At 41.3% G+C, this 25425-nt stretch overlaps 1 protein-coding gene across 1 annotated transcript in view; it reads left to right on the top strand.

Annotated features, from left to right (window-relative positions):
- The window catches only part of sema3fa (sema domain, immunoglobulin domain (Ig), short basic domain, secreted, (semaphorin) 3Fa), a 47775-nt gene that overhangs the window by 8516 nt on the left and 13834 nt on the right, over nt 1-25425 (top strand). The window contains exons 3-7 of the mRNA XM_040001922.1: nt 20142-20302; nt 20388-20450; nt 22704-22823; nt 24197-24286; nt 25300-25393. Of these exons, the coding sequence (XP_039857856.1) occupies nt 20142-20302; nt 20388-20450; nt 22704-22823; nt 24197-24286; nt 25300-25393 (528 nt within the window). The remainder of the gene's footprint in view (nt 1-20141; nt 20303-20387; nt 20451-22703; nt 22824-24196; nt 24287-25299; nt 25394-25425) is intronic.

The raw sequence follows: 25425 nt of genomic DNA, 5'->3' as shown, positions 1-25425 counted from the left end.
TTAGAGATGGAGTTAGAGAGGATGCTGCGGTTTTCTTGATTCAGAGTGACAGGGAGGAATGGGAGAGTCTTCTAATATTCATTTTAAGTCCATGCGGTTATGTCTGCATTGTTTGCTTGTGTGTGCATGTGTGTGTGTGTGCATATGTGTGTGTGGGTGCTCACATGCTTGCAGAGCTTCCTCTGTAAAGAGCTGCTATCTATGACACTGCTTTGGTTTGGTTGCCATAGCAGCATCTACCTGTCACTCCTCACAAACTGAATCGGGTTCAAATGATTCTCTCTACAGAGATGAGGTGGGATGCAATCACAGCTTTGTGCTTATTTCCCCAGATGTTTGCTGTCTCGTCTACTCTCAGGCAACCCTGAGGTAAAGCAGCAGCATCCAGTCTTCAAGGCTCAGTTAAGACAAATGAGACAATACATTTGTTAAAACAATAGACTTTGATGAGGTTGTGGTGTGATCTTCTGAAAAAATAGAGAATTGGGCAGCGAATAAATTAAGGATTTAGTTCTGTGCAGAGGCTCCACCGGGACTAGACTTGCTCTCCAGATGTGACTGAGGTGTGGGAGTCTTCACGGGTTCACAACTCAGACTGAAATTAAGGAGACAGGGGGTCAAGGGCACCTTTCTACTTGTTTATCTTAGACAGCTATCATTCATTTTTATTTGTCTGTCAGTGTTTGGATCTAGTTACCGCAGTGCCAGTGACCTCATTCCTATGGTGCCCATTTTGAAAATATTAGATGGTATACTTTTCAGGGTACATACATTACTGTCTTATATGGCTATATATGTATGTGTCTGTGTTACTAAATATAAGCTACCTTGAATAGCAACGTAATGTTGCTTTATTTTTACTTTGGAAGGCTTTCAAACATTTAATATCCATCCATTCATTTTCTCTCGCTTATCCAATTCAGGGTGGGTGGGGGTGGAGCCTATTCCAGCTGTCACAAAGCAAGGGGCGGGGTACAGCTTGGATAGGTCAACAGTCTGCTGCAGGGCTAACTGAGAAAGACAAGCATTCACTTTCACATTCACACCTAATTCAGAATCACAAATTAACCTAGCATGCATGTGTTTGGGCTGTGGGAGGTTGATAGAGTGCCCAGAGGGAACCCAAACAGGCCCTGGGACAAAATGCAAACTCCACACAGAAAGACCTGAGTGACCATAGATCTGATGAATAGCTTTTTCCAGTACAAATAATACATAAATTAAGCCTTTCAGATGTGAGTGAAATTTCCCCAAACTTATTATCATGTGAATTAGAAATTAGCAACTTTAATGTATCCCAAGCAAAAATACTAAACTTTTGCTAAAAGAAGCGTTCCAAGTGCAAGGATTTGTTGTTGTTTTAGCTTTTATCAATAGTATCGGTTATGGCTGAAACAGTAATATTTATAATCAGAACATATTTTCTCCAAAATCACTATCCAGTGTTTTGTTTGAGACATGTACATTTATCTGCATAGTACATTCTGCAGGCAACATTTATAATCGGCTTGATTGGTCAAGCAACACTTCCCACTGTACTGCTTGTCTAGTGTTCAAACCATTGCATCTTACAGAAAGGATTGATCTAGTTGGATTAGAACACATACAATCTTGGAGTCTTCATCCTTTTGGGGGGCTTTTCCTGTCAGCCTGGTCCTATCTGCAATAACAGGTCTGTTTGAGAGTGACTTTGCATTAGAAGCGATGATGTGTAGAAAAGTTATCAGTGGTATCATGTGTCTAAGAGGATTTTCTGCAGCTGCATCGCTCTAGTATTATCTGAATCTGACTTGAACTGTGATAGGCTCAGTTCCCGTGATATGTTCAACTTTAATGAAATCCAGTTAAAAAAGAAAAACTTTAAAACTACATTTAAAGTACATAACAGATATCAGTATGCATAGCACAGCACTGTAGTCGCATACACAAGATAGTGACAAATAAAAGTTGAAAAATCAAAACGTATAAAGCACATAATAACGACTGTAAATGCTATAAAAGCCTTTTGAACTTGCCTTGTTCCAACTCAGATATCTAGGAGGACATACAGAAAGACAGAGAATGCCAGATAAGGGTTGAGAGAGAAATGAGGATTGTCGGGAAGACAGGCTGAGAGGAGGAAAAGGTGAAGGGAGCAACAGAGCTGATTCAGAGAAGGCTCTAAGAGTGCTAATGGACTACAGGGCATCAGTGTCAGGTTTGCTATCTCAGCCCGAGCAGAGTGGATAAATGGAAGGATTTGAGAATGAAAAGGAGGAGAGGAGCGTGGGTGCGCAAAAGGCATACTCGGGTCGAATTTTGCGTCTGCTTCCCATTAGTTGTATATGAGTGTTGGATAAGATGGTTTACTTCAGCTTGTGCCTTCATGGACAGCCTCCACAGGTCAGTCCTGTGCCAATGGCCTGGCTGTAACCTTGTGCTGCGAAGCCTAATGTTGGAATCCATAAAAACTGCTGTGTGTTTATTCACATGCACATATTGTCATACAGATTGGCTTAGGAGTGCTCTAAGAAATTTGGACTAAAGCCCCAAGTGTGTCACACATCTCTTCACCAGCAACACAAAATGTTTTGAAAGCAAAGTACAAACTTGCACAAATATTTCACAACCATTACACATCGCCAAGTTGGTTTTATGGGAAATGCTTGCTTTCCTAAGTGATGGGCCAAAGCTGACTTTAGGCAGAAAGCCGAATAACATCAAATACCTGTAATCGTATGATTTTTTTTTTCTTTTGCAGGTGTGGGAGATGTAGTCTGTTAAAGTCTCTGAGTATACACACTGGATAACTACCAAGTAGCTGTCTATGTGATTGTGGCAGAAATGAGGCCTATGGTTGAGTCTGACCATGAGTCTGTGGGAGGCTGCAGCAGTCTCACTATTGGATTAAAAAAGGAGGAGGAGAACATTCCTCCTCCTCCTGCCTCCTGTCAGAGTTGTATTTCATCATTTAGTTACTAACCTCTCCCTTCATATGCTCTACATACATTCTCTCTGCATGATGCATAACTGGTGAAAACCGAGCCTCTGTCAGATGCTAACATCATTACCGAACCCACCTTCAAAGTTTGAGATGTAAATGCTCAGTAAATAGCAAAGCTTTCCTTGTCAGATTGATTTCGCTTGAATCAGATTTGTATTTCCTACGTTCCATTAGCTGCTTTGGCTTCAGGCAAGGAATGACTGAGTTTCAAGGTCAGAGCTTTGAGTGAGATCACGCTTGTGTGGCCGAGAACCCCCCTGAACCCATTTAGTCCTGGAAGAGCAACAGAGAGGAACTGGGCACAATAGGAAGGGCAGAATGGGGTAGAACATGAGTTTTCCAAGCTGTGTTTTCTGGGTTTATACACTGATGTGCTTCCTGATAATGTGCCGATTGTGGATGGGAGGATATGGCCTCTCATCCGTAATCATTGTAGCGTTTGCATTGACGCGATGCCAAGATTTTTCTCCATGCCTGGCCTATTTACGCCCCTTTTCCTCCAGCTTTGTTACTCAGCCCTGTTCTCAGGAACCTTCTCTAGGTGTCCTTAATGGTATGTTGGCAGTGTTGTCCATGGTGTATGCGCCATATGTGTGTGCCTGTGTTACTGCATACATATGTATGAATGAGAAATGGGAGTAAAGGCCTCCTATGTTGCTGTTGTTATTGTTGTTGTTGGTGTTGACGCCTCACTCATCCCCGTGAATGGACTGCTTGGTCTCAATAGAAGAGGGGCGTTCATGTGGGTTGGGTCCATCATTCATTTACTTCATTCATGTCCCCAGGGAGGCAGAGGGGGAGTGGCATACATTGGCATGGCATTAACGCTCAAAGCATCTCTGTCTGTCCTTTGCCTCCCTCTGCTCACTCTCCCTCTGCCTCTCATCATTCTCGTCTCTCACTTTTTCTCCTCTTGGCACAAATGGCAAAACAGTCATTACTCAAAGCTTGGCTATGATCCTGGGCTTTCATGTTCTGTAGGATTTCATGTTAGATGGATTGATGCTCCTCTGGATCTTGTGCTTCACCACACTACAATGATGGAAGACCACAGACAGCCTTTCAGGAACCTTAGAAGAGGCAGCACCTCTTGGCACAAACACAGAGGCACAAACTATTTTCCATGGCTGACAGATTTAGTTTTAATGCGGTCAGTTCAGCTGAGAATCAGACAGAGGAAACAAAAAGTATGATCTCCAATCCAAATGACGCTTCGTTCAAGTGTTATCGTATTTAGAAAGCATGAGATGCTTCGAATTCATTCGCCTGTGGCTCTGATTACACGAGTGCCATTAACAAACAGGATTGGTGCACAGTGTGAAATTTACCATTTCACTACCGTGGCGAGATTACACCGTCCTATTAAACCTTCTGTTCATGAGTATTCACAAATCATTGCAAGACATTATGAGCAAATTAGACCCTAAAAGCAACAGGATCCTTGTTTGCTTTTCAACATTTTTTTTAATGTCCGATACCACAATGCATGGTTTGGTTTTTAACTGAATTATGTTTATTTTTGTAGTGAAAACTAAATGGTAAATAGATACTGGCGCTTATATTTCAATTTCAATTTCAATTTTATTTCTATAGCACATTTAAAAGTCACAGGTACAACAAAGTGCTTCACAGACGAGCCATACTTGCAGGTTTACAGCAAAAGAAAACAATTAACAACAAAGAAATACAGTTATAGGATGGTAATATTGCAACAAGCACGAACCAGGAAGAAATTAAGCTAAGTAGTTTGAAAGGCGAGCTTAAACAAATGGGTTTTTAACCGTGATTTAAAAGATTGAATAGTTTCCGACGCACAGACATCAACCGGCAGGCTGTTCCAGAGTTTTGGTGCAGCAAAAGCAAAGGCACGATCCCCCTTCGTCTTTAGTCGAGACATTGGTTGCATTAGGAGCCCCTGATTAGAGGATCTGAGTGCCCTTGTAGGGATATATAAATTAAGAAGGTCAATCAAATAACTGGGTGCCAAGTTATTTAAGATTTTAAAAGTGTATAGAAGAATTTTAAAAACAATACGGTATTTGACAGGAAGCCAGTGGAGGTTAGCTAGAATAGGAGTGATATGATCCTGTCTTCTAGTGCCGCTTAAAAGGCGTGCTGCGGCATTCTGGACTAATTGTAGGCGTTGGATGAGGGAGAGTTGGAGGCCTAAGTAAAGAGAATTACAATAGTCCAGTCTAGAGGTTATAAAAGCATGAATGAGCCTTTCAAGGTCCTTGTGTCGTAGGTAAGGCATTGCCTTCGAAATTTGGCGTAGTTGGTAGAAGCTGGTTTTTACCACTGCAGCCACTTGCTTATCCAATTTGAGGGAACTGTCCAGCACTACTCCAAGATTTCTGACAGTAGACGATAGGTGACTGGCATAAGAACCTAAGGTCCCCGATAGCTGTTTCAACGGCATGTGGCTACCAAAGACGATAATTTCTGTTTTGTTTTCATTGAGGGTGAGCGAATTATGCAGTAGCCAGTCTCTGACATCACACAGGCAGTTAAGCAACGGCAATAGCGGGGATTGGAGATCTAAATCCAGAGGGAAATAGACTTGGATATCATCTGCATAGCAGTGGAAAGAGATATTGTGGTTCCTGAAAATTTTTCCCAGGGGTAGCAGATAGAGAGAGAACAGCGTGGGACTTAACACAGACCCCTGGGGCACACCACAACGGAGGGGTGCGGAGGAAGAAGAGTGATTTCCCATAGAGACAGAGAAAGACCTCTCAGTTAGGTATGATTTAAACCATGAGAGTACTTTGCCTTTAAGACCAACTACATGTTCAAGCCTTGAAAGGAGAATATCATGGTCGACCGTATCAAAAGCAGAGGACAAGTCTAAAAGAACTAAAACCACAGGGCGCCCTGTGTCAACAGTTACGAGGAGATCATTAAAAACTCTCAGTAAGGCTGTCTCGGTACTGTGGTGGGGTTTAAAACCAGACTGGAATTTTTCATTGATTCCATTTGCCTCTAAGAAAGATTGCAATTGCTTAAGAACAATTTTCTCTAAGACTTTAGCCATAAAAGGGAGTTTAGATACCGGCCTATAGTTTGAGAGGACATTAGGATCAAGATTGCTTTTCTTGATAACAGGTTGGATAACTGCATGTTTGAACACAGCAGGGACGCAGCCTGATAGCAGTGATGAATATAGTGCTTATATAGTGCTTTTCTGATCAATTTAAGCTCTCAAAATGATTTGTTACTACAAGCCTCATGCACACACATGTGCTTTTTTTCACTACCTTCAATTTTTTTAACCTAACATTCACAGACTTACTAAATCCAGAGTTGCCCATGATGAATCCACGTCTTGCCCACAGATACTTTGACATACAAGTTGAAGGATCTAACCACCGACCTTTTGATTAGTAGACAATCCCGAGTCACAACTGCCCCAAAACTACTGCTGTATGTGTAGTCAAGCTGATAGTCAAAATGTAGCACATGGGAGCAGCAGATCCCTGGGTTGAAAACTTGCTGTCTTGCTCTTTTCCTCAGCGCCTGTCCTTATGAAATAAAGGCTCAAATACCCCACAAAATTACAATGCTTCAGTTCCACAGAGAAGCCCAGCATTTTTACAAACACACAGAGTTGTCCAACAGGAAGTTAAGCCTAGTGGGTGTTGTGGACAGCAAAATGAAATTTCTGTGTAGTAGACAAGATATAAATAATACAGTATGGAGTGCATGAGAAGTGTAATTTTTCCCTTAGGATGATGTTATATTATAGCTTCCTCATGCTCCAGTGCTTCAAGGATTTTAAGTGTTAAGATTGCCTAATATAACCTGAGTGAGTTATTTTTTTTATCTGAAAGTGATAATGTCTGTAAAGGTTATCTCAACGCTAAAGGTAATTGGAAAGGTCATTGGGGAAAAAAGCACTAAGAATATTTCCTCAGTTATGAAAACACATAAATTGTTAAGATAAGAAACTAGCTGCGGGGATTATGTATTGCCTCGCCTACCAAATATGAGATAAACTGCGCAGCATACACTTATTGTATCGCAGTAGTCTCTTGACAGCCTATTTTCAGATTCAGTTTAAATATCTTTGTTGCAAAATATTTTTCTATTGCAGGACCCAGTTGCATGACAATCAAAAGACTATGCCTCAGCTCTCCCAGCTCTATCATGTGTGAGTGCTGCGGATGATTCACTAGTTCTTCAGATGATCATAACCAGACTGCTGGAAAAGCTACAAGAGAAAATATGGCAAGCTGCAAACAAACAAATCTCAGGCACAAAAAAAAAGAAAGAAACTTGTCTGCCGTTCAGATCTGATGAATGAAAAAATGATAACGAAGACAGGAGATGGGAGTGCGAGTGGGTGAGAGGGGCCACTCATAAAGGAAAAAAGTCTCTCTCCATTCCTGATGTAGAATAGTCTGTGTTTGGGTTCCTTATCAGTGCAGAGCGGATGGCTAAGCACTGATTTATGACAAGGTATGACAGTGCAAGATAAGAGCATTTTTAGCCTCTATGTGTCTGTGCAATCATTGGCCTCTTTCAGCACCCCATGCAAGGAGGGATGGAGGGTGACTGTGACCAGCATTTCCCACTGTCACGCAAGGCGCCTCCTTCCAACTGATAAGCGCCCTACCTTCCTCTCATTCTGTGTTGCTCTTCGTGTTTCTCTATCTGTCGTCATCGTTCTCCTATCAAAACATGTGCTTCTAGCTAATACTTTCTTTTGTTAAACATGATGGATGTAAAAGTGCAGACAGCAGTATGTATGCTGCGACATATGAGGCTAAACCCAAATAGCTACGAACCACTGAATTTTAAAGCACAATGTAATGTGCTGGTGGAGGCTTAACTGTGTCATGACTGCTTAACTGCTGAAAAGGTCATTTCAACATTTCTTATCTACCTCCACTGCATACTAAATCTCACAGAGCAGAACTGCCAACAATAACATACCAGAAAATTCTTCACCATTTTCTGATCCGTTGCATCCAGAGTTTTGTTCCACATGGTGTATGTAATTGATAAAGCTTGCAATTTGAACACAGGCCAATCTCACTTGCCCATTTCATGCCTGGAGTGCAGTAATTGCTGCACGGCATTGACACGAAGGTCTTATGTGACAGGCCTTGATGTGGGCTGTGCAGGGCAGACAAGTTATCTTGTATCTGTTTTTTCTATGATTTTATCCATCTGTTCTCCATTCCTCACTTTGAACTCTGCCAATTTTGATACCTCTGCCTCCTATATCTGCGAAAAATCTCACCATTCAGTATCACAGTTTCACTTGGGAAACTTCGAATGAATTTGAACCTAACCATAGCTATTCACACATTGTTTGAGCTCTGTTCTTAAACAGACACCCCCTGAATGCTGACCCTCGTGGTCATGGGTGGGGAAAAAAGGCCACAAGGGTCACAAGGTAGGATGTCCCAGCTGTCTATCAAACATAAAAGCTGCCAAATTACCAAGCACTGGTGTTTAAAAATTTCAGAGTGTGTGCGCCAGTCCGCAAGAGAAGCAGAAAGGATCGTGAATTACACAGACAGACAGTAATCTATAGGTCTGTCAGCCTGTCACTCAGCCTGACCTTGGATAGCTTTACTTTAATTGCAGGGTGGTATGAGAGAGTGGGGCCCACCTTCAGCAGACAATTCACTTTATCCATTAAAGATATAATGGCTGCCAACGTGTTTCGTCTTGAAAGACATTTTCTGCTTTTAAAGCGCATGTTTAACCTGCTGGAATGTAAATGATCATTTTTAGCCTGTAATTATTTTCTGCAAGGCCCCTTCATTTTTAAATAATCCAGGTCTTTCACTTCAGAGCTTAATATTTCTGTAGTCACATGTGGAAGTTGATACTGCTTGTCAGAAAAAGGTAACACTAAAGCTTATGGCATTGAAATTCACTGTTTGTCTGTGAGATTATAGTTCCACCTGTAGTCCCTGCTGCAACCGTGATGTATTTTTGCACTTTAAAGTTAGGATTAGCTCTCCTGCCACTGTGTCATTTTGTTGTCTTTGCAGAGACCTTTTGTAAACCACAGATGCAAAACAAGCATGCATTAATAGATCTCAAAGATATCCTGAAACCGAGTTATTTCTAAAGCTTCTGTGGCTCTACGTTTCTTTCAGTTACCCCTCCCCCCTTTCTGCTCCTAATCTCCTCTCCCCAACTCCCACATTCTTACTATAGCCTATGTCCATCATACAGGCGCTAAGAAAATATGAATACCCCTGACTGATGGTCATCATCTCCCACTTTGTTTTCCCCACTCATCTCCTCCTATTTATGCCAGATAGACTGACAGACAGCAAGTAGACAGTTAACATGGATGCTCTTTCACTCACAGCACCCAGTCAGCTAATTCTCACCAGTTGGCCTTCCCTACTTTCTTTTCTTCCCGCAGCTCTCACCAAACTTTCCCGCTGATCTCATTCAATGTCAGAATCAAACCCCCGTGTGCACGCATGTGTTTGTGTTGATGTGAGCCTGCATTGAATCTCTCTAATGCTTGCAAATGTACTAAAATCCAAAAAGGGTTAGTGTTTAAAGGGTGACGAACAAAAGATGATTGATGAAAAGAGGCAGTGGGATGCTAGACTCAGTGATAACTGCTGTTGTCTGCAGACAGAATATAAGTTTGTCTGAAGTGTCAGTCCTTGCATAAAAGCCACAAAACATAAAAGAATCACAGAAGTGAAGGCTGCTGGACTTGGTAGACACACAACACAGAATCAGACGCACAGAGATATAGTTGCTGCCTCAATTTGGTCTTTTTCTCAGGGGGATTTAGTTATAGGAGATATTTGGTGTAAGCAGCTTAAATCAAAGAAATGAAACGCTTTAAAACAACATCAGGCATTAGTGGGGCTCAACTACTCTCGCCTCGGCCATAAGAAGAAGCATAATATTGTTTCTGGGCTGCTCCTGAGTAAAAGAAGCTCGGGTATTACCTATAAAAACTTTTCAGGGAATATATGTGTATGTTTGAGTATATGTTCAACTTTCAAAAGAATCTTTGCAGGTTAATTAACTTTTTTTTAGCCAATTTTGTTGTTTCAGTACTTGTACTTGGAGGCAGAGTTTTGTTTTTGTTGTTTTTTTTCCTCTGAATGTAATTATCTTTACAGTCATCTTGTGGGATCAATGCCATTGATCTGCTGGTTGACCAGTGCACAGTCTGGCCTCTAATGGAGTGGATTACTGGAGGAATGTTATATTTGATTCGTCTGGGAAAGATCATCTCTTGAGGGAGTGTTTGGAAGAATCTTGACCTTCATGGAAGTTTCAGTCAATAATTGCTCGTAGTGGCAGCCCATAAATATTTATATTTATGGGAATATCTTTATAATATACCTCAATGTAAACAAATGATCATTTATCAGTGTACTCCAATTCTAAACGAGACATGAATGTCAACAGCAGCTAATATCTGGTGAAATAACTATTAGAGAAAAATTCAGGAAGATCCCCAGATGTCACTGGTGCTCATCCTCTTGGGGATGTGTGGAAATTTCTAGAAAATTCAATGAATATTTCATCCAAAGTTGAGATATTTCATACTGATATTGACTGGCCAATAGAATACCACTGCCATACCCAATGCTATTCTGCTACTGTCAAATAAATGGTGTCAGTAGTCTGTCAAGAATGTGACAGTGCAACAGATGGTGCGGGAAACATTTACAATGATATTTCCTTTAATTGGGCCCTTTAAGCTGGCTTCAAAAGGACACTAAGGTCTTATGAGCTTCCATGCCTGCTTCTGCCATTGCACCAACGCGTAACTCCACAGTTTCTGAGAACAAAGCCTGTCAGACAGCTGAGGAGGTCCAAACTACAGCAGCCCATCGGACGACCACACCACACCGCTCAACAACCAGCCGCATGATTGTCGAGAATTATCTGGTTGTCTTTTGCCTGTCATGCAGCATTAGTGCACAAGGCTGAACTGGGGATGTGTGGTGACACGTACCTGGTCGGGGGTAACCCCGCTATTGTGTAGCTGTGACGTGGGGTCAAGTGGATGTATGCAGCAGCAGGGTATGTGGCATAATGTCAACTGAGTTGACTCAGATGGGCTTCTGGCACTTCCACATCAGTGGGTTGTAGAATGATCATTTCAGAGATTTTGGTGGCCTTGAAGCTTGGCCTGTCTGATCATTGGGGTGTAATGGCAGTGTTATGTTAATATTACAAAGTTTTACTGATCATCTTATTTTACACAATCAAATATCATAGTTAGTGAGTAGCAATAAAAATACATTTTATGTTCTTTTTTTTTGTTGTTTTTTAATAAAAATGTTAAAACTTGTTCAAAAGGCCTAATGTTATTAGACATGCCACTTGAGAACCCTCTTTATACATCTAATTTAAATGGGTGAAGAACAAGAGTGACAGCAGGAGCAAAATACATCTTCACTGAACACATTTCCCGCATTTCTCTACCTTTTCCACCTGCAGCATGCTGGGTGCCAAAGAAAAGAGAAAAAGATTCGGCAGAAAAAAGGCATTTGTTATCTCAGTGGGCTGGTATGCAGACAGAGGCTAGTGGATACTAGCAGGATCAGACAAGCCAAAGAATATGAGAGGTGTTTGAGGAAGCTTATTGATAAATGAAAATGGCTTTAAGCAGGTATGATTTAATGTAAATAGGGGTGGTATAGCTGCTATAATATATTTACTAGAGCTGTATGCATATATCTTTAAAGAATTCCCACATTGTTCTGGGTGGTGGGTAAGGCTGATGGAAATGTTCAGTGTGAAGAAATTGTTGCTGGATGGCAACGTGATAAATGATCTTGAGATATTTGTTTACATGTCGCTCCTCTCTGGGAAATGATTTGGTTTCATTTTGTAAATTAAAGGAATAATTCAAAAGTAATTTTCTCAAAAATATGAATTTAAAAGTTCATTCGTTTTGATCCCAGCTGATATAAATTGTTGCATTGTTTATTGGCTTATCTGAACATGAATTAAGAGTTTTTCCAATTGGACAATACTACAATGCTTGATTAATGCACAAAACCCTTTTTATCAGATTTGTAATGATATTTGTGGTGTCACAAAAGACCGTCAGTTCAGAACCTCAAATAAGCAGTGGTTTCCTCTGACCCCCAAATCTGTCTGACCACCTTCCTCTGTGGACGGTGTGGTTTTTAAACAATGCAACACTGTTTTCTCCATTCCCCCTGAGAGACAAGAGTCTCGATTTCTACAGCCGCTAGACATTTTTGTCACTTACATTAAACCTTTAGGAGGATTTGCTGAAAAAACTTGTGCCTGCACCTTCCCACATATGGCTGCCTGTGGAGTGAACTGGATTTCCAGAAGAGAAGAAGAATAAAGTTTCCAGTTTCTGTCCAAGATATTAGAGTTGGACTACATCATACCACGTGACCAGTTCATCTGATGAGGCTGACCACCACCCAAGGGATTGTTCACCAATACACTGTTTGTTTAAGCCATAGTTTCTTAGATGAAAAATAAATAAATAAAGGAAATGCTAAAATGAGTCTCCATAAACAAAAACGTAAACACAAACTTTACCTGGGCAATGAAGGAATACACTGATCTGTTGACCTTATGTTGCCACAACAGGTGTGATGTGTCCAAACCTGCAGGAGGGTCTTGCACTTTGACGCTGGTAGTGAATCTTTTGGTCCTTTGAGTTGTGAGTTAGGGCCTCCATGGATCATTCTTGTTCAGGTGCATCTCGTGGTCAATAAGATTGGGATCTAGGGAGCTTGGAGGCCTGTCTGCCATAAAGGAGTGTGTTTATTTTGCATCAGTGTTTACGTGGGTGGTACCTACCAAGAAGTAGACCCCACATGAATGCCAGGACCCAAAGGTTCCCATCAGAACATTGCATGCAAGATGATTAATGTTAATCACTTCTAAGCTCTTCACTTAGCCGTCAGTGTTTTTGTTGTTGTGGCTGATCTCTGTGTATTTGTGCTGTTTGTATATTGTTGATGAAGATCATACTTGCTCATTACTTTGTTGACTTTTAAGTCTCTCTTCCATCTCTTGTTTTTTAACTAACCTGGCAGCGGAGGTCCTAATCAGTGTTTGTGTGTAGCTGGGCAGACAATCAGGGTGTTTTCGTCCTCACTCCAACTCATGATTAGAATTGAAGAGCCTCTGTGTGCCTTTGTGAGCTTTGTTTTTGGCCCTGAAGCAGCTCTAGAGGAGTCTCAGCCTCTCTGCCTTGGCTGTACAGAGGAGCTTTCATAGAGTTTGACTCAGAGTTTCTATGGCTCTCTCCTGCCTGCTTTGATAAATGGAAGTTCTTAGGTTCGCTGTCAGCCTCCTCTACCCTCGGGACTCCTCCTTCCATTCTCACTCCTCTACCGTAACATTTGCTGTTGTGGGTGAAAAATCACCATAGGGAATAGAGTAGATTCTCAGTGCTTGACTGAGAGTGGAACACCCGGAGAAGGTAGAGGTGGCAGTTGTCCCCAGTAGACCCTGAGTCAACACTTGCTGCTAATGGTCTCTCTAAATTTACCTTCTAATTACCCTCCTCTTATTGCCCCCAGCTAACAGCATACTGGCAATGACCTTGCAACACAAGGAAGCCAAAAGACATGATGGAAATTACACTTTGTTCAGTTCTGGCTAAAGTCAGCAGGAAGGGAACTGCTCCACTGACAACTTGGCTTGAGAAAGATGCAAATTTTCCTAATCAAATGAAGAATCAGGAAAAAACTATAAATAGGAATGAGAAGATTCCTTTGAGAGATCTTTATACATCTGGCTCTGTGTTAGTGCAGCTGACAAAGAGGGAGAGTATTTATTCTAAGTGCCAGGCCAAAGGTCAGCCGGGGAGAGGAGGATTTTTCACTCATTCACACCCGCTCTGTCTCATTATTCAGCCCTCTCCATAATCCTTCTAAACTAGGTTGTCACCACTGACCACTGCCGCCATCCTGACCAGCCCGCTGCAAGCGATGGCACAGCTACAACAACAAACAGCTTTATCACAGCATAAACACCATCCCAGCCATACGTGTACACAAACATTCATGCATACAGCAGCCAGCCACAAGAGCGCACAATGCTATGGCATAAAACCGAAACCAAAGTAAGGAACAACCAGTTATTTTCTTTAAAATCTAGAGATTAGCGTTATAGAGGAAGAGAGTCAACAAAATTGTGCCCTCCCCTATTCAGACTTTTCAATATCCCACCTCTCACCGGTCCCATCCTCTTTAAGCACCCCACCCAAACATCATCATGACCACCCAGCTCTGCTGAACGTAAGGAGGCCACTGTGAGCTTTCACCACAGACCCCTCATGTCCTTTAACCTTTCACCCTCAACTCTGCTGAGGACAGCTGTCTGTGGCACTGTGTACAGAGAGAAAAGCCACCGTTCTGGACCGGGAACCGCCTCAAGCGTTTGTATTGGTTATTTAAATACCGTATGTTTCAATCAAAACTCTTACACTGTGTTTTAAAAAAGCCTGAAGTTATTTTTGCTTTTTGAACCTTTAAAAAAGAAAATCAACAGTAATAACTGATTGATGTTTGCTGTTCTGTCTGAGGGTTCAAAAGCCATAAGGCAAGTCAATCCTCTTCAGTCTCTGGATGTAGTTGCTCTTGTTTCTGATCACGTCATATAGATACCATATAATGCAACTTTAACAAAGGTCAGGTTTGTGGACCAGATACAGAGAAACTGCATGACCTTTGCTGTCAGCTGAACCAGGGATCTTCTTCTCCCATGTGCTTTAATTAACCTTTTCTGTCATCTGTAACAGCAGAAATAGATTTGTTATAATCTCTCATTTCCACTCAGGAAGTGAACTTAAATCAATCTTTCCCTGCCTTCGATTTGTGCAGTGGGAGACAGGTGTCTCTGATTTGATGTGAGGATCAGAGAGCTCTACCTCTTTCTCTGTGAGCACACAAACACACACATGCGCACACACACACGCACACACACACTAATACCGTGTATCAGTAGCAGACAAGCATGAAGAGCATCTGAGTGACAGCATCCGGAAGCTCTAAGATAAGATGTAATCTGGTGCCAATTATTTCTCCTTGACAGGCGCAGGTAAGCAGCAATCAGCTCCAGTGACATGTGTTGTGAGTCAATAGACCTTACCCCAAAGGGTGGTGAGAGGCTGATTATGAGGTTCTGAACTGAGGCAAACACGAAAGACAAACACCAAGTCGGGTTGAGCTGATAAGCATTCCCACCGCTGTTCAGATGCTCTTTTATCCCCAATGACCTCTCCATTCTGTGCAAACACACAAAGATACACTGGCCCCAGACATTCAGTATTCACTTGAGAGATGCACTGAATGAAAGAAAGTCCTAGACTGCATGCGTCTTCAAGCAGATTAAAGTCTTCGAACCTAAATGGCAAGTGTGTCAGTGTTTTCCGAAGTAACTCGGCTAATCCACAGCTCATTTTTATTTATTTTAGAACTAGATATTTTCTTTAAAGGTAAGCTTGCTCAAAAAACAATGACACTTCTTTTATCATATCTGTATGTCACACGGGCAGCAGATGAGTTTAGCTAGTGAAACGGCCTGAATTCCAGTATGTTTGTTATGTGGCTATAAGCGCACAAATAAACATGCTGTCGTTGTTTGTTTAATTTGTGCTCAAACAGCAACACACAATTTTTTTTGTTTTACTGGAAGTTGTTTGCTGTAATTTGATGTTGAGTATGTACAGTGTATTCCTCCTTTTAAAACCACTTTTTATTTATACGGCGATAAGGTAAAGTGAGTATATGTGGACATTTAGTGGTTCATCGTGTTGTCAGCTTGTCCTAAATATGGTATCCCTTGGATGCCTTGAGGGAATTTCCTCAGATTTAGCATAAACATCCACTTGGACTCAAAGATGAAGAAATCAGAATTTGGTGGTCAAAGGTCGGTATGACTTCATAGTATGTGTTTGGCTTGTGCTAAATTTACACAAATCTAAAAAGATTAATAAAAGAAAGAAATGATGGCTTGTTGCATCCGATGTTCAAAGGGCATGTCTTAACAAAATTTTAACTGGCTAGTTGGGATGTGCAACCACACCACACTAATTCTAGTGGAACATTTGACAGTCACAGACAAGCTAGTTTCCTTGCTTGCAGTCATTATGCTTAATTACTATCACCATACTTAACAAATGCTTACCAATGAAGTTGATCATCCTATTGGGACTCTAAACAGATAAAAGTGAAAGAGTATTTTCAGTAATCTTGCACAACTTGGATTGTCGATATGGTTACAGAAAAGCAAGTTCAGCTGTTCATAGGGTATTAATTACAGTGCTAGTCAAGGGAGTTTTACAGACAGTCTTATATATAAAGTTACTTTTAGGGACACATCCTTGCATGCTTGGCTGCAGACAAGCTGCAACAAGGTAGAACCACACCTTTACTTTTGGAGAATGTGAACATAAGTAAATTTGGAAATTTCGACCACATGCCGGGAATGCCTGGGCAGGTATGCGGGATTTTCTGTTGCCTGCTCCCTCGTACTAAGTGCAGATTGATTGTGAGGAAGGGGCTTAAGCTGAAAGAGGCATTAAAGAAGCAGTAGTGGTGTCTGTGTGGTACGTGTTTCATTATCTATTTATAGATACAAAACAGGGGTCATTTATGTCCTTTTGAGGACCCTGACTAGGGTTGATCCAGGAACAACACACCATGGTACAAATCCTGGCCTATAAAAATATAAAGTATATAAAAGCCTATATACGTTAGCTTCAAAGCAGAGCAGAGGGATCACATAGGTGACTAACTAAAGGATCAGTTGACTAGTCTGTGTTATTCACATTTCTGCAGAGTCGATTGAGTTTTGTTCAACAAACTGAAGGCAATTAGAGAAAGGTCATAGAGAAAGAAAAAGACAATGTTGTTCTGCCTGCCTGACTGTCTGGTAATTATTACAAAGACCTTGCTGGGAAGCTGGGTGATATACACGAGGTTCTGTGGTCTTTAAAAAAAAATGCAGGACCTGGTGCACTATCATTGCACTTGTGCCCTATCATTGCTGAATGTACCAGCTGGTGGTAAATTCAGCCATTTAATTCCATGTTAAATGCCTGTTTTTGGTTGTTTTTTGGAGCGTTTTTCTTTGTTTCAAACGACCATTTAGTCTGAGCTCCTTAACGCACAGGAATGCTTTTTGAGAAGATGAATTTGTGCTGACAATAGAGTGTATGTGTGGTTCGAGGTGGACTGTTACCATACTTCACCACTAATCTCACCACACCTCAGGCATTATTTCAAGGTAAATGTGTTTTAGCGTGTCTCACCTTGCAGGGATGTAATGTTTCTTCTTTGTCAAAGCTTGCCACGTCATTTGCACCGACTAAAATGTCAGGATGAGAGGAGCCAGTATACTTTAGAAATCTCACGTCGTATTTTGAGTTGAGCTGAGTTCATTCACAAGCTCAAAAGAGAGAAACAAAATAAACATGACGACGTTAAACTGATCTACTGAACTGGCCATTTTCTATAAATCACAAAAGGTAATCACGTATTGCTTTGAACATAATTCTCAAATTTTCAAGTCAAACAGATCATGGAGTTTTACTAACGGAGTTCAGATGGTGCGGTATCTTGAACCCACTTTGTGTACTGTCCTAATTGTTGTTAAGAGTTTTAAATTGATGTCATATACTTTACCCCATAGCTCACACAATAACTGAGATATGCCAGGATTTAAAAAAGAGAATACTGTCATTTAAGAGTGTTTTAGGCCTTCGAGTTTTAACTTTGTGCAATATAGATATCTTATATCTGATTTCCAAGAGTTTATAATAATAATAATACATTTTATTTAAGGGCGCCTTTCTAAAACACAAGGTCACCTTACAAAGAGAAAAATACATCAATGAAGCAGTAGATTAAAATAGATTCTAATAAATTAAAATACAGAAACCAGCAAAATACAACCACAAACAACAAATTAAAAAACAAAACAAAAACACTATTTGACAGCAAGTAAAATCTGTATTAATTTAGTTTATTTTTACAAAAGAAGTGATTTCATCCACCATTTCAATCTTTGTTCTATTTTAGCTGAAGGAGCTGTAGTCCTCATGTAGACAAACATCCACAGCACATGGAATGAGTCCGAAGTGCTGTAGATGTTAGGATGCTGGTGATGTGTAAGTGACATGTAATCTTGGACAGGTACCTCAGTTAATATCTGTTAAATCATGGTTCCCATATTAATACATGTTGAGTTTTCCCAGTGCAGCTTTTTTAGTATACAATTGACTGGTCATTTTCCCCACATCTGGATTAATTAGGTCACTTCTGACAGGATGAAATTTGATTTGCTTTGGGGTGAAGCACATCGATCCAGTGATCCTGGATGGGAGATTCACAAGAGAGAAAGATGACAGGCTGTCAGATACTTGAAGCTGGTTGCTATTAACAGGTGATATGTTTAGGCGAATGTTTACTTGTAATGTAGTAGGTTGTCTGTCTGTCTGCCCGTCTAGTCTGGTTTGCAGTGACTTAACTGTCTGATTTATGGCAGCCGGTCCTCTCCCTTTCTGATGCCCGTGCATGTAGATCTGAGTGCAGAGGTGATAAATGTGGGGTCACGGCTGAAGTTCCAGTATCGTTTGACTGCTGGGCTTGCCACAGCAGATAACAGGCTGAGTTTAGTTGACTAGCAGACGAGGATGGAAGATGTTTATAGAACAAGTCTGGTGCTCGACTGTCTTAGGATGCTATCTATGTGTTTGTGAGTGCGACTTTTGCATGAATACAGTAATCCTGGATTACACATGGCAGTCTTTCCTGGAAACCCTCAAATACACTGAAAAAAATCAAACCTCAGAAAATATTCATCTTATTTCTGATTTAATGCTTTTTCAGGATTCGGGGAACAGAATAGACTTAAAAATAAAACCCCTGACGTGTACTTTCACCACAGCATGGCAAAATCGCATATCGGGGTTACTATTAAACTGTTTAATGTGTTTGGAGGCATCTTATGAGAATTACACGGGTGACAGGCACGTCTGTTTCTGTTTACTACCTGCGTACCATGATGCTGCACCGTGACTGCAGCATTTCACAGTTTCTGAAGGAGCTCAGCAAACCAACAGCGAAGAAGCTCTCTAGGAGAGGATTCATGTCAGTATTTCCACATGTCCCGTGCAGGTGGAGAACTTCATGCTGTCTTTTATTTCCCTAAGTAAGACTTTCTTCCTCGGTCGGGTTAAGGAAAGTCGTTATAGCTGCCATATGGAGTCTTTTTCATCTCCAGTGACTCTTAGATTTGGCTACACAGAGCATAAGAGCATTTGTACGGTCCCATTAAAGTGGAACCTGAACAGGCCTTCCATGGGATCCTTGGGCTTTCTCTACAAACAGAACAATCTCAGCTTTCCCAAAGCAAATTCTGAAAGACAAGAGAAACGGATACACTTATCAGAGCTGCTCCAAAGATAATAAGAGGATCGGGGGAGGAATCTGCTTTTTGTACAGCAGCACTGAAAGTCACATTTTCACACCACTGAGCCTCCCCGTGCAGTATGTGAGCCATCAGTTTCATTTCAAAATAGATTTAACAGCGATATGGAGGAAAGTATGCTGCGGTGTTTTGCTTCCCAGGGAGCACATCGGTTCATTCGTGGCTAATTCACCAGGGGAGATTGTTACAAAGTCTATCATCCCCTTCACAGCTTGTTACAACTGAGGTTCAGACTCCACGGCCCTGAATGTTATCAACCATGTGGCCTGTTGTAATAAACAGCGTGGTATTTGACTTCTTACTGTTCCCATAACTTGTGACTGATCTTTTGCGTCTCTCTTGCCATTCATTTAAGATTCCCGTGAGTTATTTTTTGTCTGCTTGCTTTAGTCAAGCCCGCCGTACCCATATTTAGTCTGACCATAACCCCATTATGGCAGGATGTAATTGGGGGGTAAAAACATAATCTGTAAATTAATCTAGGATAGTTTGATGGTAGGCTTGGCATCATTAGTATGTTGCCATGTCTTTAACAATAGAATACTTTGTGTGTTTGTGCGTATGTGTTCCAGAAAAAGGCAGCCGACACACAATTCCTGAGACTATGTCTGTGGTTTGGGTTTTCCAGTTTTATTGTGTGTTTTTCTACTACAGTAATTGCAGGTTCAGTATGAACAAAAACATTTATTTTTGCACTTTTTTTGCCCCTTTATAGAGCTGAAGTCTACTGGCACTGCTCACCACTTCTCCTTTTTGCTGAATTCAACCGACTATCGGATCCTTCGCATGGACGAGGACCATGACCGCATGTATGTGGGCAGCAAAGATTATATACTCTCTCTGGATCTACATGACATCAACAAGGAGCCTCTCATAGTAAGAAAGTTTCTACCTAAACACTGAACTGCCCAAGCTCGGCATGGGTTTACAGCTAACCAGCTTGTGTATTTTTCACTGTCAGATCCACTGGCCTGTTGCCCCCCAAAGGAAGACTGAATGTGTTTTGTCAGGGAAAGACATCAATGTAAGTATTTAAAAGAAAAAGCAATTCTGACGAATGAAAAATCCCAAACATTTTCTAGTTTCATTTATAAAAACTTACTATTGTTAATTGATTTTCATCTAAATACTGAATTTTTGGTTGTTGCAAGTTTTCAAATCAAATCATCAGTGCTGAAGGCAGACTAGCATCATACAAGTGATAGCTTCTGGAGACACCGTGCTACAATTATCCTTATAATGCATTTAATGTGGTTATTCAGTAGCACTCAGACTTCAGCTGGACTTCAAACTGAAATGTAAAAATTCAGATTCTACACTCTGTTTATAAAGATAGCTATATGGGTATCACACTATCACAAGTAAACACTTTGTTTCCAGGGTTACCCCTGTTCAAATGTAACAGTGTGTTTTAATCCTGTCTTTTTTGGTGATGCTCCCAATTTTAATGTTGGACTGGGGTTAACAGAGGACATTTTCAAGCTCCTCCAAATGTGTGACTGGTTATGAAGCTCTTATTTACTGCCTCTGAATCCCTGATAGCTAATTGCACACAGATGCCACCAATTTAGCTGAAGCAGGAACTTGAATCTTGCAAAAAAAAAATGCACCAGTCTAGAAATGCCAAATTATTATCATTATTTTCCTTTCTTTCCACACCGTAATCATTTTACCTTTTGTTGTTCAGACAAGCTTCCAAAATGAATCGGTCACTGGAAGCCTCAGACCCATATGAAGTCTTAAAAGGGTTCAGAGACATTCAGACATCTCCTTGCACCTCCTGTGCAGCCCCCACAAAGAAGGGATGGAAACTCATCATTGAAATTCATTTAAAAACCAGATTCCTCTCCTTTGATTTCGTTCACACATTGATCCCCCTCCTACCCTCAAACACACACATATGCACTTGTTTTATCCATGCTAGGGGTGAGAGACGGCACAGTCAGTGTGCACCAACAGTTTGATGAGGCTGTGGATAATAATCCTTCTCTTCCTGCTGGTATAAAGCTCAGGCAGCTGTTTATCCTACTAGAATGTTCATTTATGCACGTCTGGTGACCCACGCCTCCCAGCGCCTCTGGCTACATTGGCCTACGTATGTTCATATGCGCCTGTATCAGCTTCTGTGTATGTGTGTGAGGGGATGGGTTTGAAATTTCATCAACAGAATAAGAGAATAAGAGATAAGACCGGCTACTGCAAGACATCGCAGCAGTCTTGGCCGCTCTTTAGTGAATGACAAATGATGACAATTCAGAAGCAATTCAGAGGGGATGTTGGTTCAGGCAGGAGGTCAAAGGCAATCAGCCCCACTGTGCTCTCTGTGGGGGAGCACAACTGTGCCCTGAATGATACACACAGGCCCACATGCGTAAACACACACACACGCACAAAAACACATCCTCTGAAACCTCTGACTTGTGCATCTGTCATGCTGTTAAAATCTGCCAAAATGGCTCATCCCCCATCCTGCATACAATCTTTTTTATCTACTTGGTTCATCCTTTCTTTTTCACCAGCTGTCACTAGCAGAAAACATGACAGACAAATCTGAACAGAGCTTATCGGCTTGAACATTTCTGTAGTTGGAATTTTGATTTGGTGGATTGTGACCAGGAAGGCAGACAGCTGGTCAGGCAAACAGATTGGAAAAAACCTAGAAAGCACAGAGCTGTGCTCACTGAGAGCACCTCTTTGTCTTTAGTCCAAAAAAGGAAAACATTGGCATTGCTTGAATTTCGCTACTAAGAAATTAAAATTCTAAATTCAGGCCCATCAGTGTTGAGCTTTTCACATTCTTGGCTTTATGGTTTGTCTAAAAAAAAAAGAAAAAGAAAAGTTAATTGGATTTCAAAACCTTTTCATTTCTTCCCATTTTTTCATTCAAGCACTCTTATTTGCTCTAACCAAAATCTTTCCCATTTGTCAAATTTGACAGAACACTGAATTGGGTTTAACCTCAATCCCTGAAGCAACCACACTTAACATCTCAGAGGCGCTGCTTTCCTTGGTTTCAGCCACACACTTAAATGGTGTTTGGAAACATTTTCCCTGTGAGAGTGTGGTCCGATTGGAAGCCAGAGCCAGCCTGACACAGAGAGCGGAACAGCGCTGCCAAACAAAAGCCAGCCAGCAGAGGAAGTGATAGATGTGATGTTTTTAAGGCAGACAGAGGAGTTATTAACCATCAGTAGGGCACTGTATATTAAGCATCTCCCTTTATCTACTGCATTTTCATTATCTTGTGCTGTCTGTGTTTTGTTTTGCTGTCTCTCAGGGGGAATGTGGTAACTTCATCCGTCTGATTGAGCCCTGGAACCGGACCCACCTGTATGTGTGTGGGACAGGCGCCTACAACCCCATCTGCACCTATGTCGACCGAGGACGCAGGTCACAGGTAACCAAAGACACAGCCAGGCATCCATGGAGACATTTTGACCTCTACTCTCTACTTCTTAAAGAACCATATCAGTCGATCAGTCTCAGGTCAGAGACGCTCCTCCTGCTCTCGCGCTTTAGTTTCATGGGCTTTGCTTCTCTTCCATCATTTTCTGCGTATTAGTTTTCATCGATTTGCACTCTTTCACGGTCTGGAGGACTCAAAGAAAAAAGCTTGGTTAGACTTCTCCAGATCACCATTAATATTACAAAATTGAAGTTGGTAAGGCAGCTAAGTGCTGCTGCTTAGGGGCCACTGAGGCTATAAGCTTCTCTTACCATTGTGAATATCACGATGACACTATATCTATAGAAAATACCTCTGCTTGTGGTCCTCCATCCCCACCCTCACCTGTTTATACACAGTGGCCCTGTGGCCTGTCTTGCTGTCTTGCTGAAAACCTCTGAAAAGCAATCATTACTGATGGAGCCTCTCATCCATCATCAGCCTTGTAGCTCACCCCTCCCTCTGTCCCTTCCTCCATCCCTCCCTCACTCGATGGCCACGCAGAGCTTCGGCAGCTGCCTACCCAGTTATAGTCGACACACTTGCATTCACCGCTCTGCCTGTTTTGTCTCACTGTTCAAATGGAGGGTTCAGATTTCAATGTAAAGGTCAGTCTGTCTCTTGTCATTCAGTTTCTCCCCTAAGGCCCAAACGCTATGTTACTTCACACTGTAAAGATTTTTCTCAGTAACAGTAGATGTAAACAAAAACCAGTTGTTCAGAAATTCTTCCCCGTCTTATACAAAGGGCTTCACACGTTTTTTAATCCCCAGTTCATGCCCAAACTTTGTCCCGTAACTGCAAACGTTTTCCTTTAACTGCATCAGCTTTTATGCCTTTTCGAGGCGGCTTCACAGCTTTCTCTGCAGGCTGGTGAGCTCCACATCAAAAAGTGTAAAAAACGTGAACATTTAGTTTGGTTGCTAATAACAGTTACACTGTGAACATGCGTACACGTATTTTCTCATATGTTGATGTAATTATATTCAGTGTATATGTTGTTTGCTATTTAATGTGTTCTGTATAACCTGCATGCTTTACAGCTGCGTTTGCATGTCTCTGAGTCTAATCGCACATGGGTATCAAATGATCAATGCCACTCATCAGGCTCTCTTCGATCACCTTTGACCTCCACTTTGACCCACTCACATTTGTATTTCCATCTTTAAGAACTACTTTTTTTTTATTCGACTTCTTTTGTCCAATCCCTTTTGCTCTGACATATTTACTCTTCTTTTTATGTCATGGTCGGCATCAGTTGACTTTAATCTGGGATGTTGTACGTCGGTAATGAGATGGCCATTGTGCCATGTCTCTGTTTTTAGGGGTTCCACTACCAACAGGCATCCCAATCTGGAGGGAGAACAAGTCGAGCAGCAGACTACAGCGCTACATCACAGCCTTTGGAGGCGAAGGTGGGCTGAAAGTTTTGTAGAGTTTTATGCCCACCTGGAGTACTTTTTTTTATTAGAGTTGGGGGAAATAATAGGGGGAAAGCATAACTATAAATAAATTTCTTCTTTTAAATATCTTGGGTTATCGAGGCAGCTTGCTGAACTACTGAGCCTCCAATCAACTCTGCTTTCAAAACTGAACTGTGAAAGAACAAAAAAGTTCTGCATCCTGTTAATGACTAGTATTTTTTTTTTCAGACCTTTATCTCCAGTATTAAGCAGCAAATGTACACAAACAAAATATGCGGGGGAAAAAAGCTCCCCCTTTCACTAAAGTTTTCAGACAAATGCACAAAATCGTTGACCCAAACCACGGTTGTCATCTTCATTGATTTACGCAAATGGTAGCGTTTTCATCACCACACACATATTTATGAGTCATACTGTATCTTGTTACTAAAAAACAATATCCAAGCTCAGGTTACAAACACAGCTTTACATCTTTTTTGCCTTACATATTTCCTACCTGTCAGACATCATCAGTGAGCTTTGAAGTGCCTGAATGACCTCCGTGTAGACATGTACCCAGTGTTGACACAGATGTTCCAACATGTCCTCTTGCACTGTGGAATAATGAATTCTTGTTTGAGCCACTAACATGAGAAGCATGGTGGATGAGTTTTGAACTGCTGTCAGCGTTTTCCTCCACCTCGCCATCGACTGATAACCGCTTTTGTGCACTATTTGTTCCCATTAGCAGAGCCATGTAAGCTGCCTATAGGGTCACCACTCACACTTAATCATTATTACCAACTTAACCAACTGATCACATTAGTTTGATGATGCCATTGCCTTTTTAAAACTTGTAAGTCTTGTAAAGTAAATGATATAGCCAAACTGCCCCCCCTCCCCACCCAAACACACACACACACACAAACACACACACAAACACACACACAGCAAAAAAAGTTCCTTAAACATAATAAATCTGTTACCATGTGGTTAATGTTTTTCTTCACCTTTTACCATTACAGGAATACATTTTCCGCCTTGAACCTGGTAAAGTGGATTCTGGGAAAGGAAAATGTCCCTATGACCCTAAGCTGAACAGCGTCTCGGCTTTGATCAGTAAGTATCAGTTTTTGTTTTTCCTTCCAACG

This window comes from Simochromis diagramma, unplaced genomic scaffold (assembly GCF_900408965.1).
Source record: "Simochromis diagramma unplaced genomic scaffold, fSimDia1.1 OVJJ01000320.1, whole genome shotgun sequence".
NCBI lineage: Eukaryota > Metazoa > Chordata > Actinopteri > Cichliformes > Cichlidae > Simochromis > Simochromis diagramma.
Note: the sequence above shows the minus strand (reverse complement) of the source record. Positions and strands in the feature narration are given on the sequence as shown.